The following is a 15929-nucleotide window of genomic DNA, read 5'->3' on the forward strand; positions in this document are numbered from 1 at the left end:
AAAACCTATTAATTAATATTAACTATTAATTTAAAACAAACTCCTCTGAGATATTTGCACCAAAACCTAAATGAAAAATACTTCATAAGATTTGGGTAATGGTCTGAAAACAAGAACATTATTATTGTTCAATGCAATAAACACTTCTGAAACACAAAATAAAAATGTCTAGTTTCCGGTGCAAATATCTTAGTGCACTTGAAATCACTTGAAAATAACTTTTCACGAAGTATAGGAACTTGTTTTTCGGCAACAATTTCTTAATATTGAATAAAAAGTTTTAGTTGCTCAGGCAGATTATTTTACTTTTAACATAGAGAGAATATCTTGTTATAAGTGAAATAATCTTCCAGTGTGACTACAACTTTTAATATATATATATATATATATATATATATATATATATATATATAATATATATATATATATATATATATATATATATATATATATAATATCAATATTATGTATACATATATTTACACTGAAAATTAGACAAAAAATACTGGGTAAGATTTTGTATTTTAGCAGTGTGACAATTTTGGATCATGGACATGAAGAGCAATTTGTTTTTCATTTAATTTGTGGGTACATTTGCTGAAGCGCCAAGCCAAGCATTGATCCAATTCAACATAAGAGAAAAATTAAAGTTTCTAAAATGATGAAACCTCAGTCTAGAAATAAATCCAGCAGGAAGGACATGCTAAAACTGAATTGGATTGTTTTTGTTAAAGTAATCAATGACACCCTTTTAAACTTTATATTTGTCTTATAAGCAGATATGGTTGTTTCTTTGTTTTATTTAGCTGGAAAAAGTTTAGATTTTATGGTGTAATTGTGCTAACCTCACAAAAACCTGACAAATTGAAGACTTGCTGTAGATCTTAAGCTGAAGCTCAGCCATTCCAAGACCAAACGATCGTAACATTGCTTCCTCCTCTGGATCTGCAGCTCATTAAACGTGGACTGAGACGAACGGATGGGACAAGCATCCTGTGGCTTTATGAGAGATAGAAAGGAGAGGAGCCATCTTAACATAGGCTAAGAGCCAGCGTCTGACATGAACAGATGATGCAATTGTATAAACTTCCCTGACCCAAATCCTTATTAATTTAAAAATATGGAAACGTGCCTCTGAACGCAACAGGAATAACAAATGTTCAAGATTGTTTTGACGGTGTTGCAAAAATATTCAGCTTATTGCATTTTCTTGACCTTAAAATGACACAAAAGCAGACAGAAAACAACATAACAATTAATTTTTGTTTAAAACGTGTTTGTTTTTCATCCAGTAAAGTTACTCACAGTGGGTGGAGAAGTCAGATATTGTATTCTATTGAAAGTTGCAACACTTCACTATAATAAAAAGTGTGATATAACTACTCCTAATTTTTCCCCCCAAAAGGTTACTTCAATAAATGTAACTGAGTAAACTGAGTAGTTTCTACCTACCTCTGGATATTTTTTTTTTATTGTCTGGTCTGCTTTACCTAAATATCAATTTTAACTGCATTTCCCATGACGCACCTGTGCCTTCACGCATGCGCTGTAGAGTTTATTTGGTCTTCACACAACCGGAAGCTCCACTGTGGGATTGCCCGACCAAGACTTGGTAAAGTTTATACTCTTTTCAATATTACCCTCTAAAAATTAAAGAACGGCTGTCTGAAGGTAAGTTTTTGCATCTGCCTGTGGATTTCTGAGGGTAACCAGTGAGTATTTATGAATATATCAGCGGGTTTTGTCGTAACCGACATGTTTCCAGCTAGCTGAAGTAACGTTAGCTGATGGGGCCCTTCTCCATTCAGACCAGAGCTTAACTTTATGGCTGTTTGAAGGAAAATGCGCTTCAAATTGCGCATTGGCAACATATTGTGGTATTATGACAGCAGTATAGTTCAACAGGGCTGGCTGTGTGGCGTTAGTTTGCTCAAATGGGGCAGAAATTAATTGTAAATTATGATGTCGATCTACCAAAGCAAACAAGGGGGAGATTAAAGTTGACGCTGCTGATGCTGATTAGTCTTTTCTACAGTTTAAGCCAGTGTTATATTGACAGAGTGATTTGTACAACTGGTCATTTCTGTATTGTTGTATTGCGCCATGTTGTTGCTTTACAGATAACAGCTGCGTTGGTCCTTAAAGCCGCATCTCCTTTTAGGGTCATTTCATCTGCTTCCTAATGCACTTTACAGCAGCTCAGGTTCCCTTTTGTTTTCGTTGCTGCAGTAATAAATCAAGTTGCTACCCTGCTTTTCAAGCTGTCTGCAGGCATCAGACACATGGATGGTGGGGTCACGTATGACCCCACCATGTTGTTGTTTTTGAATGGCAGAAGCCCCATCTGCTGGGTGGAGACCACAGCTGCAATCAAGAGGTTGTTGTTTATTTGGGCTGAACGGGCTTAAAGTTTGGAGATGGCAGATCACTTGTTTAGTATTTCTGCTTGCTCAGGTTGAGGTTAGTCGGTTCTGTTTTTGTTTTCACACCTAAGATTAAGAGACGTGTTAGAAAATGTGTCAATCATGTTTTGTTTTAAAATATCTAAGCTGAATATTTTGCTACTTAAATCCTGATCACAAGAAACTGAGTAAAATTAAGTTGCTATTTAGATTTTGACTTAGTAGTTGGCATATTTCCTAATTGTATTTCTCTATTTAGACCCATTCAGTAAGTTAGAATATTATTAAAAAGTCATATAGATTAATTAAACAAAGATAGCAACTTTATTTCTCTTAATTATGATGATTTCCTGACAGGTGCTAACAACACATGACATTTAAGATTAGAATATTACATCTGATATACATAGAAAACTATATTTATAGGCAGAAATGTGTTTAATGAAAAGTATGTTTAATGTTTGCATGAAACGCCTGGAGGTAAATTGCTTCACTAAGTGTCGGAAATAAAATAACAGAAATTTCAAAATGGTGGAGAAATGACAAAAATCACACCGGCTCTTTGATTGTTTGTCACACACAGACACAATTTGTTTCTTTTTGTAAAATATATATAAAAAATAACCAAAAAATATTAGTTTGAGCTATATTTTGTTCTAAAACAGCAATAATTTGTATCATATCAAGACCTGCAGCTGTTGCTTGAATTAACAGGTCAGTCAAAGATTAAAAATTAATACAATTTATACTCCTGCCATTAACAATTAGGGAAGTATTTGATTATTGTTACAATTAATCGGACAAAATATTGGCCCATTCTGCAGCTTTTTCATTTAACAACTCAAGCTTTTTAAATGTAATATTATAAATACATTGAAACACACTAATAAACAAAGAATTCATTTTTTGAATAAGAATAAATGCACTACAGTTAACATTTAATTAATTAAAAAATCTATTTATTATTTTGAGAAGTAATTGCAGTTTAACTTAGTTACTGCTCTGAATATGTTCTTTCAGCAATTGGCCTTTTTTTGGGTCTGTGCACTTCGGTTAATGATTACTCGATTACTAAATTAGTGAACGATTATTTTTATGATAGATTAATCACTTCTAATTGGACTAAAAGCCCTGATGATTTGCTTCACTACCTTATACTCATTACTTTAGAGTTACTTTTTGTCAATCAGGCCACATTAAAATCAGGATTCACTGTAGGAAAAGTGTTGCGCTGACTGCTGTTGTTCCTATTTCCACCCATGTTTTCACCTGTGCAGGTGCGATGGAGCCGTGACGTGTCAGTCAGAGGAGCAATACGACCAGATCAGACATGACCGAGTGCTTCCTGCCGCCCAGCAGCAGCCCTGCAGAGCAGCGCCGGGCCGATCACCCAGGAGGCGTGGCCCGGACCCCGAGCTCCGAGGAGATCAGCCCAACCAAGTTCCCGGGCCTGTACCGCACCGGCGAGCCGTCGCCGCCTCACGATGGACACCATCACGAGCCGCCGGACCCGTACGTCTCAGATGACGACAAGGAGCACAGCAAGAAGAAGAACAAGTTCAAGAAGAAGGAGAAGAGGAGTAAGATGTGGCTTCACTTTCTGAAAGTTTTGATTTTATTTGTATAGCATGTCAGGAATAGTCATAAAACTACAAAGTCATAAAACACTGGTTTCCTGTAAATCTAGGCTAAAACCCACTTGTTCAGAGTTTCTTTGAACGATCATAAATGAAACGCTGAACAACATTTTGATGTGTAATGACAACACTTGACAAAATGTAATGTTTACTAGTTCACTCTGTAGAGGATGACTTCCTGAAGGAAGGAAGTTTCAGAAAAGCAGAAGTTTTTAAAAAGACAGAGGTCCAATTTCAAGGTGTTAAATTACAAATATTCCACTTTTAAATCAAATGAAGACAACATAGTTGCTATTTTATACCATAATCAAGTACCATGTGCCTGGAAAACGCAAAATATTGCACCTTTAAAGCAAAATTCACAGCTGAACACAGCAGTCTTACCCTCCTTGCTCATCTTTTTACTCATTTTTGCGACTGCATCGCTGACCGCAGTATAAGACCTCGCCGCTGTGAACTCTGTAACCCTCCACATGAGAGACTCTTTTAGGTCAAAATTGAAAATGCGATTAATCTGCATTATGTAGCATTAATGTCTTAAATGTTTGAGATTAAATGCATGATAAATGTGCGTCTGTTTGCAGCCATTTTCATGTCAGAGTGCAAACATTGAGTTGGGGGCGTGGCCAGCAGCAACTTATTTAAAGTGACAGGAGGACCATGAAGAGCTAATGGGCTGAACTGAGCAGACTAAAGTCTTATTATCTATGAATGATTTTGTGCAAAATATGGAGTAGCCAAAAGACCCTTTCCTACTCTGTTGAAGGAAGCATAATGGGTCACCTCTAAAGTAATTAAAGCTGGCTAAAGACTTTTGCATAGAACTGAACATTGCTGATATGGCGGGACATTTATGGAAACAGATAAGAGATTTTTCCACTGTCCCATCCTGTTCTCGCCCAGAGTGTGGGCTGTTTGTCCACTTTGTGTCATCATTTTTCCACATCTGGAAACAGCTCCCACCGCACACTGCAAAAACACAACATTTAAATACCAAAAGTATTTAAATATTTAAATACCAAAAGTATTTTTGGTATTTAAATATTGTGGAAACATCTCACTACACGTGGTGTAAGACAAAACTAACTTAACAAGAAATTTTTCAGTAAGACATAGGAGCTTGTTTTAAGCTAATGATTCCATAATATAGAAGTAAAATAAAAGATAACAAAATGACTCAAGTAAATGTAAAAAGTTCAGCACAGTAAAAATACTCCTAAAACTATATTTTCTCCAATTAAGTCTAATTGAGTAAATGTAAGTAATTACTAGCTAACTCTGATCAGTGTCAATGCTGTTTTATTGATGTAAAACAAACTCTTAATATCTTGCTGAAAATATAGTCTTGTCTTATTTAAAGTGTAATAAGATATTTGTAGTAGAAACTAGAGTTGGTGAGATTTTGTGTTTTTGCAGTGTAGTGACCCAGTCAGAGAAAGGAGGGAGTGGATGATTCCCAGTGAAGGTGTGGAAGAGTCGACTGGCTGGAAATCTACCTAAACGACGTGTTTTTAGAGAGGAGAGTTGCTGAGGGACCTGAGCTAAATCAGTGGCTGACCTCTTTTCCCCGTTCTCTCTCTTCACCGTCTTCCTGTTTGTGTTTCGCTGCCGTCGTCGTTCTGCTGTAGGAGTGTTTGATTTTTTTTTTCCTCTTCTCAAATTTAACCCCGTTTCTTCCTCGTGTTGCAGCTGAGGGATACGCCGCCTTCCAGGAGGACAGCTCGGCGGACGAAGCCGAGAGCCCCTCCAAGATGAAGCGCTCCAAGGGAATCCACGTGTTCAAGAAGCCCAGCTTCTCCAAGAAGAAGGAGAAGGATTTCAAGGTGAAGGAGAAGGAGAAGGGCCCCAAGGAGGACAAGGCCAAGGAGAAGAAGTCCAAGGACCTGACGGCCGCCGACGTGGTCAAACAGTGGAAGGAGAAGAAGAAGAAGAAGAAGCCGGCCTCAGAGGCTGAGCCGGTCCCAGTGGAGACCCCCACCGTCAGACCCATCTTTGGAGCGCCGCTGGCTGAGGCTGTGAAGAGGACAGCTCTTTACGACGGCATCCAGCTGCCGGCCATCTTCAGGGAATGCATAGACTACATCGAGAACTACGGCATGAAGTGTGAGGGCATCTACAGGGTCTCAGGTATTCAGTTTAATTTGTTTATCATGCAGCACCTGTTCACAGTTTATCTAAAAAACACAATTTTATTCAATTATGTTGACCCAAGTTGTTCAAAGTAGGGTCTAGGGGCCATTTGTGGTCCCCGGAATATTGAATTGACTACAATTTAAGAATAAATAAGGACAAAAATCTGATTTCTTTTAGATGTGGTTAATATGGACTTAAAGTTTTGTTATAATAATAGCAGAGTTGGTTAGTAACTATTTAGATTTACTCACATTTATTTGGGTAATTTTTGGAAATAATGTACTTTTAGGAGTATTTTTACTACACCATACTTTATTTTTTTATTATTCAGTATCGCTACTCTTCCTTGAGTAAAATTTCTGGATTCTCTGCCCTCTGAAGCTTCACTCTTGCTTGCTAACTTGTCAGCTTGCTATACTCAAGTAAGAATAGTACTACTTCAACATACTTTTAATGTAGTTAAAGTAAAAATTAGCCCTCCAATAAATTATTCAAGTAAGAGTAAAGTTAGTTAGCTTTCCTTATATTCATCATGATTAAATACAAATGTATGTTTTTCTTAGGCATTGGCTCACTTCTCTTTCCAACCCTTATGAGTCTTAAGTCTTAAAGTTCTTTGATAAAGAACTTTAAGACTTACATCTTAAAGTCTTACATCATTTGAGTTGTTAAAACCTGAAGAACCCTGGTTGTTAGAAAAAAGCCTTTCTTTCTTCATCTTTTCTTGGCAGGTATGAAGTCCAAAGTGGATGAGCTGAAAGCAGCCTATGACCGGGAGGAGTGTCCCTGCCTGGAGGAGTACGACCCACATACAGTGGCCAGCCTGCTGAAGCAGTACCTCCGGGAACTGCCGGAGAACCTGCTGGGCCGGGACCTGACCCAGCGTTTCGAGGATGCCTGCAGCCGGCCGGCGGAGGCTGACAAGCTGGCGGAGTTCCACAAGCTGCTGGCCGAGGTGCCGGCGGACAGCCGCCTGCTGCTCTCCTGGCTCGTCACGCACATGGACCACGTCATCGCCAGGGAAACGGACACCAAGATGAACATCCAGAACATCTCCATCGTCCTGAACCCGACCATTCAGGTCAGCAGGCAAACCAGACCGCAGGAGGGAAAATATCTGGGTCGAGATTTATCTGCTGTTAGTCTAAAACAACTGTCCATTGCTTCATCCATCCATCCATTGCTTCATTCATCCATCCATTGCTTCATTCATCCATCCATCCATTGCTTTATCTATCCATCCATTGGTTCATCCATCCATTGGTTCATCCATCCATTGGTTCATCCATCCATCCATTGGTTCATCCATCCATTGGTTCATCCATCTGTCCATTGGTTCATCCATCTGTCCATTGGTTCACCTATCCACTGGACGGAACATCAATCCATTCATCTGTCTATCCGTCCATCCATCGATCTACTTGGACAGATGGACAATTAATTCATCATACATCCATGTAATTCATCTAACCATAATTTTTTCCATCAATATTTGATCAGTCTATCGTTTCTCTATCATCTATCTATCAGTTTGTTCATTCGTCCATCTATCCACCCTGTGCTTGTTGTGGTTTTCATCATATAAATGTGGTTAATCATTTTAAATCTGGGCGATATGTCATGTAGTGGTGGAGCGGTCACCCTGTTTACTGAAGCTTTAGTCCTCGACGCAGCCGTCCTGGTTTGATTTCTGTCTGTGCTTCGTGTCCCCCCATCATCCGCTTTGTCTCTGCCCATTTCCTGTCTGCTAACTCCATGAAGACAACTCATGCCAAAAAAATCTTCAAAATTAGACTCATAAAATACCTTAAAGCTCTGTGATTTTGAATCTGGAAAGTGTGAAATTACGACATAAAAAGTTAGTAGCAACCCTGAACGTTCCCCTAGCAACAAGTTTAGTGAGGTTTTATTGGTTCTCACATGAGTTCATGTCTGACCCACTGGCCCAGTTCAGTGCAGCTAATTTATCCCCACTGGAGCCGCTCTACTGCTGTTCCACTTATTCTGAGCCAAAACACGTCTGTTCAAATAAACATGTAGGAATCCAGGATCAGTGTAATGAGGACAAGTAAATATTCAGAAATTTATAGCAGAGAAGCTCCTCCAGAAACCTTTCAGCTGGCAGGTGGAGACATTTTGTTCTTCTTCCTTTCAGATTGGGAACCGTGTTCTCTACATCTTCTTCACCCACGTGAAGGAGCTGTTTGGGGACGTTGTCCTGAAGCCGGTGGTGCGGCCGCTCCGCTGGTCCAACATGGCGACCATGCCCGCTCTGCCTGAGACCCAGGACAACATCAAGGAGGAGATTCGGCGGCAGGTTAGTTTCAGTCCACCATCTTTTCATCTTTGTCTCGTTTTCATCGGCTCAGTATATGAAGAAGGAAGCATGATTGCAGAAGAACTGTTAAAGTCGTAACTTTTTAGAACAAAATTCGTTTTTGGAGTAGTTTTTACCATAAACTACTATATTTAGACTTTTACTTGAGCAATATTATTGTGAAATATAATCCAGTATAAATATCTGGATTCTTTGCCCACTGAATGAAAAACAATCATGTCTTAATGAGAAATGTGTCAAACCCAGACCTGCAGCTTAAGTCAAAGTGAGAACTCTTGTTTGTACACAAGCTTTGCAGACCTTAAGTTTTCCACAGGACAAAATTCTAATATCCTTAATAAATGCAGCTGTATTTACATGTTTTTATTCCTAACCTGTGACTGGATTATGATTTAAAAATTTTAGAGATCTTTATTTTTCTTTCTTCCTGTGTTTCCAAATTTTTAAAAAAAAATTTACAATGAAAGACAAGAAAAAACATTTATTTTTCACAGCTTGTGGGCACAAGCATTTCAAAAAATGTTCACAACAGAGTGAACCTCAAAGATTGTATTTCTTCCATGGTTGTTGGAATTTATGTGCTTCATGTTTAACCTACAGATTAGTCTGAACTCAAATGTCCAGAAAGGCATAAAAACTAACGAAGAACATGCATGAATAAGTTTGGAAACACTGTGGAAACCCAGACTTTGTGTGGCTACAGCCGTTTGTTGTTGTGTTTGACGCCTGTGTGCTTGTCAAACTCGTTATCTTGAATCGGTGTGAACCAGTGAAGGTGTGTGTGTGTCCAGGAGTTCCTGCTGAACTGCCTGCACAGAGACCTGCAGGCGGGCGTGAAGGACCTGTCCAAGGAGGAGCGGCTCTGGGAGGTCCAGAGAATCCTGACGGCTCTCAAACGCAAACTGAGGGAGGCCAAGCGGCAGGTAATACTCCCACTCATCTGGAACGATCAATTATAGAAGAAGGAAAACTCAGGAGGCAAAAAAACACAACAGACACTTAGCTGTTGCTGAATCATGCATGAATTCAGATTTATCCGTTATTAAAATGATGGAATTAAATTGTTTAATCAATAACTGCAGCTCGAACATTGTGCTTATTACAAGATATTTTCCCCTTGTTGCAAATAAATTAATCTGCCAGTGTAACTAGAACTTTTTCATCAATATTAAGGAATTATTGACCTAAAATGAGCTAATATTTCTTTATGACAAGACATTCTTCTCGTCAAAAAAAAAAAAAAAATCCAACAATGAAACTAGAAATTTTATTCAATTTTTATGAATTATTGACCTAAAATGAGGCTGAAAAGTTGGTTGTAAATTTGTTTTATAATAACATATTTGAACTTGTAACTAGACCAGAAATACTTGGTAAGATTTTGTTTTCTTTGAATCTGCATCTGAGTTTCCTTAGGAATAAACCTTATTTCTATTCTATTCTTTTTCATTCAGGAGTGTGAGAGTAAGATAGCTCAAGAAATCGCCAGTCTCTCAAAGGAGGACGTGTCCAAAGAGGAAATGACCGAGAACGAAGAGGAAGTCATCAACCTGCTTTTAGCACAGGTGACCCAATCGTACACTTTTGTGTGACTAAATCAACAGCATGCCAGCAAATTCTGCATTAAAATTCTGCACAACGTCTTTTGAATGATCAGGAGAATGAGATCCTGACCGAACAAGAGGAGCTGATCGCACTCGAACAAGTGCTGCGGAGGCAAATTGCCACTGAGAAGGAAGAAATCGAGAGGCTGAGGGCAGAAATCGCAGACATCCAGAGGTAATAGAAGAACAGAGAATCGTTTTTATCATGATTATGTGATTGTAGCGTGGTAACAGTGCCGTGTTTCCTCATCAGTCGGCAGCAGGGTCGCAGCGAGACGGAGGAGTATTCCTCAGAAAGCGAAAGTGAGAGTGAAGATGAGGAAGAGCTGCAGATGATACTGGAAGACCTGCAGAAACAAAACGAGGAACTAGAGGTGAGAATCGTTCAGGATGGTTTAACGGCCCCATGCCAGCCTGTTTGTGGCACCAAGAGTGTAAAGCTAAAAGAAATGCTTGATAAAACTCTAAAAGCTTGCAAAGAGCTTCCAGCCCTATAAACTTTTTTATTTTGAAACAAAAATCTAACATGCATTTTTGCTTAATTCTATTTAAGCCTCCAAGAAATAATTAAATTGCTACAATCGTCAACTACTTTAGTAATCAATTCATTGTTGAGTGGAGTTTACAGACTGAAAAAAGGCCATTTGCTGAAAGAAAAACACACTGGCAGCAGTAATTGAACCAAAACTGTGGAAATACAGTTAGGGCCAGAAATATTTGGACAGTGACACAGGTTTTGTTATTTTAGCTGTTGACAAAAATATGTTCAGAAATACAATTTATATATAGTATGGGCTGAAAGTGCACACTCCCAGCTGCAATATGAGAGTTTCCACATCCAAATCGGAGAAAGGATTTAGGAATCATAGCTCTGTAATGCAGAGCCTCCTCTTTTTCAAGGGACCAAAAGTAATTGGACAATGGACTCCAAAGGCTGCAAGTAACTCAAAAGGCCTTTCCCTCGTTAACCTGTAATCAAGTAAGTAGTTAAAAGGTCTGGGGTTGTTTCCAGGTGTGTGGTTTTGCATTTGGAAGCTGTTGCTGTGACCAGACAACATGCGGTCAAAGGAGCTCTCAATTGAGGTGAAGCAGAACATCCTGAGGCTGAAATAAAGGAAAAAATCCATAAGAGAGATAGCAGACATGCTTGGAGTAGCAAAATCAATAGTCTGGTACATTCTGAGGAAAAAGGAATTGACTGGTGAGCTTGGGAACTCAAAAAGGCCTGGGCGTCCACAGAAGACAACAGTGGTGGATGATCGCCGCATACTTCTTTGGTGAAGAAGGACCCGTTCACAACATCAACGGAGGTCCAGAAGACTCTCAGAGAAGTAGGTGTATCTGTCTCTAAGTCAACAGTAAAGAGAAGACTCCATGAAAGCAAATACAAAGGGTTCACATGTAGATGCAAACCATTCATCAATTCCAAAAATAGACAGGCCAGAGTTAAATTTGCCCAAAAACACCTCAAGAAGCCAGCCCCGTTCTGGAAAAGTATTCTATGGACAGATGAGACAAAGATCAACCTGTACCAGAATGATGGGAAGAAAAAAGTTTGGAGAAGAAAGGGAACGGCACATGATCCAAGGCACACCACATCCTCTGTAAAACATGGTGGAGGCAACGTGATGGCATGGGCATGCATGGCTTTCAATGGCACTGGGTCACTTGTGTTTATTGATGACATAACAGCAGACAAGAGTAGCCGGATGAATTCTGAAGTATACCGGGATATACTGTCAGCCCAGATTCAGCCAAATGCTGCAAAGTTGATTGGACGGCGCTTCACAGTACAGATGGATAATGACCCCAAGCATACAGCCAAAGCTACCCAGGAGTTCATGAGAGCAAAAAGGTGGAATATTCTGCAATGGCCAAGTCAATCACCAGATCTTAACCCAATTGAGCATGCATTTCACTTGCTCAAATCCAGACTTCAGACGGAAAGACCCACTAACAAGCAAGACCTGAAGCTGCGGCTGTAAAGGCCTGGCAAAGCATTAAGAAGGAGGAAACCCAGCGTTTGGTGATGTCCATGGGTTCCAGACTTAAGGCAGTGATTGCCTCCAAAGGATTCGCAACAAAATATTGAGAAAAAACTTTTTTGTTTGGGTTATGTTTATATGTCCAATTACTTTTGAGCTCCTAAAATGTGGAGTGTTTGTAAACAAATGTGTACAATTCCTACATTTTCTATCACATATTTTTGTTCAACCCTTTAAATTAAACGTTACAATCTGCACTTGAATTCTGTTGTAGAGGTTTCATTTCAAATCCAATGCGGTGGCATGCAGAGCCCAACTCACAAATATTGTGTTACTGTCCAAATATTTCTGGCCCTAACTGTATGTTGCATATTTGCATTTAAGATTGAAATGAACCATCCAGTGGCTCAACGTAGCTTCACCTGGTTCATATGAAGTAAAAAATCTCCTGCTAATCCACTTTTGCATCCAATTATTAATCAGTTAATCCAAGAACTAGATAACAGATCAGCCCTACACTATATTGATAAGTTAAGGAGAACGATTTGAGCCTTTCACATGTTGATGTTAGAAGTATTTTTTTCACTACAGCTGCATCGTTTGCTACAAATGATTGAGTGTTCACTAAAGATATGCTGTTACTGGATGTTATACAAAAATGCAAATGTAGAGAAATTACTCATGAGAAAAAGAAAAAAGTCTTAATGATGGTAGTTATAAAAACTCACCACATAATAATGAACAAACCTGTCTTTACGTGTAAGAGTGTGAAACAATAAAACAATGTATGGTGCCAGATCAACCTGTAGGACTTGAATAAAGAAACAAAGGCAAGATTTTTAAGTTTGCTAAAATTATTATTGCATTTTTAGAAACTAAATGTTTATTTTGCCGAAACATGGAATAAAATTGTTTATTTGCATCTTTTGATGTATTTTAAATATTTCATACAAAGGCATGTTAATGTTTAAATTAAAAAGAACTGCAGAATTTGGCGATTTTCTTTTTTTTTTTTGTCTCAGATTAATAGTCAGAACAATCAATCAACAGAATAATTGATTAATTGGGAGGATAACATATTAATCGACAGAACAAAAAGTTATTTTGTTCTGTCGATTAACAGAATGTTTGATTAATAGTCAGAATAAGCAATTGATTGTGTGAATAATTGATGAATCAACAGAACAATCAATTAATTGTGAGGAAAATAAATTAATCATCAGAGCAATTGATTAATTGTCAGAACAATCTTTTAATCAACAGAATAATTGATTGATTGTGAGAATAATCAATAAATTATCAGAATAATCAATTACTAAAATAGTTGTTAGTTGCAGTCACTAAAGTGTTGACATTGTTTCCTTCCAGAACAAAAACACCCATCTGAACCAGGCCATCCACGAGGAGCAGGAAGCCATCCTGGAGCTCCGGGTCCAGCTCCGCCTGCTGCAGAGCCACAAGCAGCAGCAGCAGCAGGAGCTAACCGTCCCGCCGCCGGCCGAACAAGCTCCTCCCACTCAGCCGAGCCCAGGGGCCCGCAGCGAGGAACAAACCAAGCGCTCCGTCTCCACCGTGGCCGCCACTGGAGACGCACCCGCCCCGACCAACGGGAAGCCTCTGAAGGATCCTTCAAAGCCGTCACCGAGCAAAGACAGACGAGACACCAACATGTGAGATGAGCGACAGTCATCTCGCATGCAGTTCACCTGTAGCATTGGTTACCAAAAACAGGAAACTGAACACCTGTGTCCTCTGCGGCATTCTGACTTTGTTTCCTTTCACTGCAAAACAGAAAACCTAGAAACAGAGAAGCAGCTGTCGCAGATGACCGGATACCTCTGTGGAAACTCCCAGGGACCATTTCATTTAAATCTGCTGTGCCAAGCCCGTTTAAAGGAGGATCAGAGGGTGACGATGATGGATGTGAGAGAGATTAGAGTTTATTTTTCACCGATAATTAAATCAAGAAATTATCACAAAATGTAAGATTGTTGCAAGTCCCTCAAATTTGACATCACTGACCACTGTGCCATAACTCAAGTCGCCAGAGAACCACGAATACGAGGACTTCTGATCGGTCTTTCTGTATATTTTAAACTTCAGTATCATTCTAACAATATACATACGCTGCAAAAACACAAATCTTACGAAGTATTTTGTCCTGTTTCTAGTGTAAATATCTTAGAACCTTTTAAATATGACAGAATGAACTAACAATTAGCTTTTCAGCAAGATATAGGAGCTTGTTTTAGGTTAATAATTAGTTGATTTTTGACTTCTATTGGTTGATTATTCCTCAGATTTCATAATAAACAGGCACTGCGGTGTTACCCATCAACCCGGTTCTAGTTCTACTGGCACATTATTTTACTGATAACATGGGAAAAATGTCTTAGCAGTGAAATATTCGACCAGTGAAACTAGTACTTTATTGTCAATATTAAGGAATTATTTACTTAAAACAACCTCATATATCTTGCTGAGATAAATTACTCTTGTCTTATTTCAAGTGTATAAAGATATTTGTACTGAAAGCAAGACAAAAATACTTTGTTTTCCTGTGTGTCATGCTCAACAAATGCCCTGATTTCATTTACAGCTTTTTAGTGACATATATAGCTCTATTGCTGGTTTTGGAAATGAAAACTGGAGCAGAAAAACCTTGATTCCATCACAGCAAAATGTAAACAAGTGCACTCACCGGAAACATGGAGATTTACGTTTAATGTTGATGTAGCACATCTGTGGGTATGTTTTATGTGGGATGTGTGAAAAAAACCACTGAAGGGTGTTATAGGTTATTTGTGCGGAGTTTATTTTTATTATTATTATCATTAATATAGTTGTGTTCCATCATTTCATCACAGATCCTTGACTCCTGGAAGGACTGTCATCATTCAAATGCAATTTAAAGCAAAGGCGTTGCCTTTATTGTAAATTATAGCAATGTATTTTGAGCTCCTATGTTCTCATATGTTGATTTTTATATCATTACAGATTTGTAGAGATAATTATAGTGTGGCTGCCCATGCTTTCGTCTCAGGCTGGATATAACTGTATTAATCCTGTGACTGAAACCTACACAAGAGCTTCTCCTGGGGCTATTTTCACATTGTTTGGAGCTTTTGTACCAGACTGTTGCTGGCAGACTAATGCTGTGAAGAATAAAGTGTTGATCTGAATCTCTGCTTGTTGCTCACTCCCTGAAAGTTTGGGGGTTTTACTCTGAAAATGTCAGAATTTTCCACAATTTAGGTGCCAGTCAAATTAAGTGTTCCCTTTTAATATAAGGATGTTGGAGAGTGATCCTGGAGCGATAAAACTGGTTCTTTAAAAGTATTTGTGTCAAATGTGCCAAAAAATCAACAAGGAAACCACAAGCTTAAATTCTGACTTTTTATTCAGATTTTTTATCAATAATAATTAATAAAAAATCTGAATTCTTTTTCTTTCAGTTTTCATAATCCTCTTCCATACATTTGTCTATTTTTACCTATTTGTACCGTGCCTTTCTGACAACATTAAGTAGGTTAAAACCAAGAAATTTTTCTCTGACATAAAGAAATTAAAGAGGATTCTGCAATCTCTAAGGCTTTTGGACTCCAGAAAACCACAGTGAGCGTCTTTATCCACAAATGGTGAAAACAGGACATGATTCATTCTACATTTTGCATAAAACTGACACTGAATATCTGAAAAACATCATAGCAACGACGTCCAATCATTGCCTCATGATCTTAAATGCAAGTACTTGAATCTCAAAAACAAAAGTTTCGGAACAGCCTATGCAAAGTGTTGATTTAATTCAAATTGAAATGTTGCTGAGTTGA

The 15929-nt window shown here is 38.5% G+C and overlaps 1 protein-coding gene across 4 annotated transcripts; it reads left to right on the forward strand.

Moving 5' to 3' along the window:
• The first annotated feature begins 1553 nt into the window (after positions 1-1553).
• On the forward strand, positions 1554-15281 carry ralbp1 (ralA binding protein 1). 4 transcript variants are annotated; one of them, XM_055058289.1, is made up of 11 exons: positions 1554-1612; positions 3680-3982; positions 5729-6166; positions 6904-7253; positions 8328-8489; positions 9302-9433; positions 9965-10075; positions 10168-10289; positions 10368-10488; positions 13468-13769; positions 13892-15281. In XM_055058289.1, exons 2-11 carry the CDS (start codon positions 3733-3735, stop codon positions 14034-14036), a joined length of 2133 nt encoding a protein of 710 aa, XP_054914264.1. In that variant the 5' UTR covers positions 1554-1612; positions 3680-3732; the 3' UTR covers positions 14037-15281. The 4 variants fall into 4 exon arrangements, with proteins under 4 accessions (XP_054914264.1, XP_054914263.1, XP_054914266.1 ...); XM_055058288.1 differs by having other exon boundaries at positions 1570-1712; XM_055058290.1 differs by having other exon boundaries at positions 1572-1671.
• The last annotated feature ends 648 nt before the right edge of the window (positions 15282-15929 follow it).

This window comes from Poeciliopsis prolifica, unplaced genomic scaffold (assembly GCF_027474105.1).
Source record: "Poeciliopsis prolifica strain line A6 unplaced genomic scaffold, Auburn_PproV2 SCAFFOLD050, whole genome shotgun sequence".
NCBI lineage: Eukaryota > Metazoa > Chordata > Actinopteri > Cyprinodontiformes > Poeciliidae > Poeciliopsis > Poeciliopsis prolifica.

What these genes read in the sequence shown, in the direction of transcription:
- ralbp1 (XM_055058289.1), top strand. Translation starts at nt 3,733, where the DNA reads ATGACCGAGTGCTTCCTGCCGCCCAGCAGCAGCCCTGCAGAGCAGCGC. An exon ending in CAAGAAGAAGGAGAAGAGGA is followed by an intron (nt 3,983 to 5,728) that starts GTAAGATGTGGC and finishes CTCGTGTTGCAG; the next exon opens with CTGAGGGATACGCCGCCTTC. An exon ending in GACAGACGAGACACCAACAT is followed by an intron (nt 13,770 to 13,891) that starts GTGAGATGAGCG and finishes ACTGCAAAACAG; the next exon opens with AAAACCTAGAAACAGAGAAG.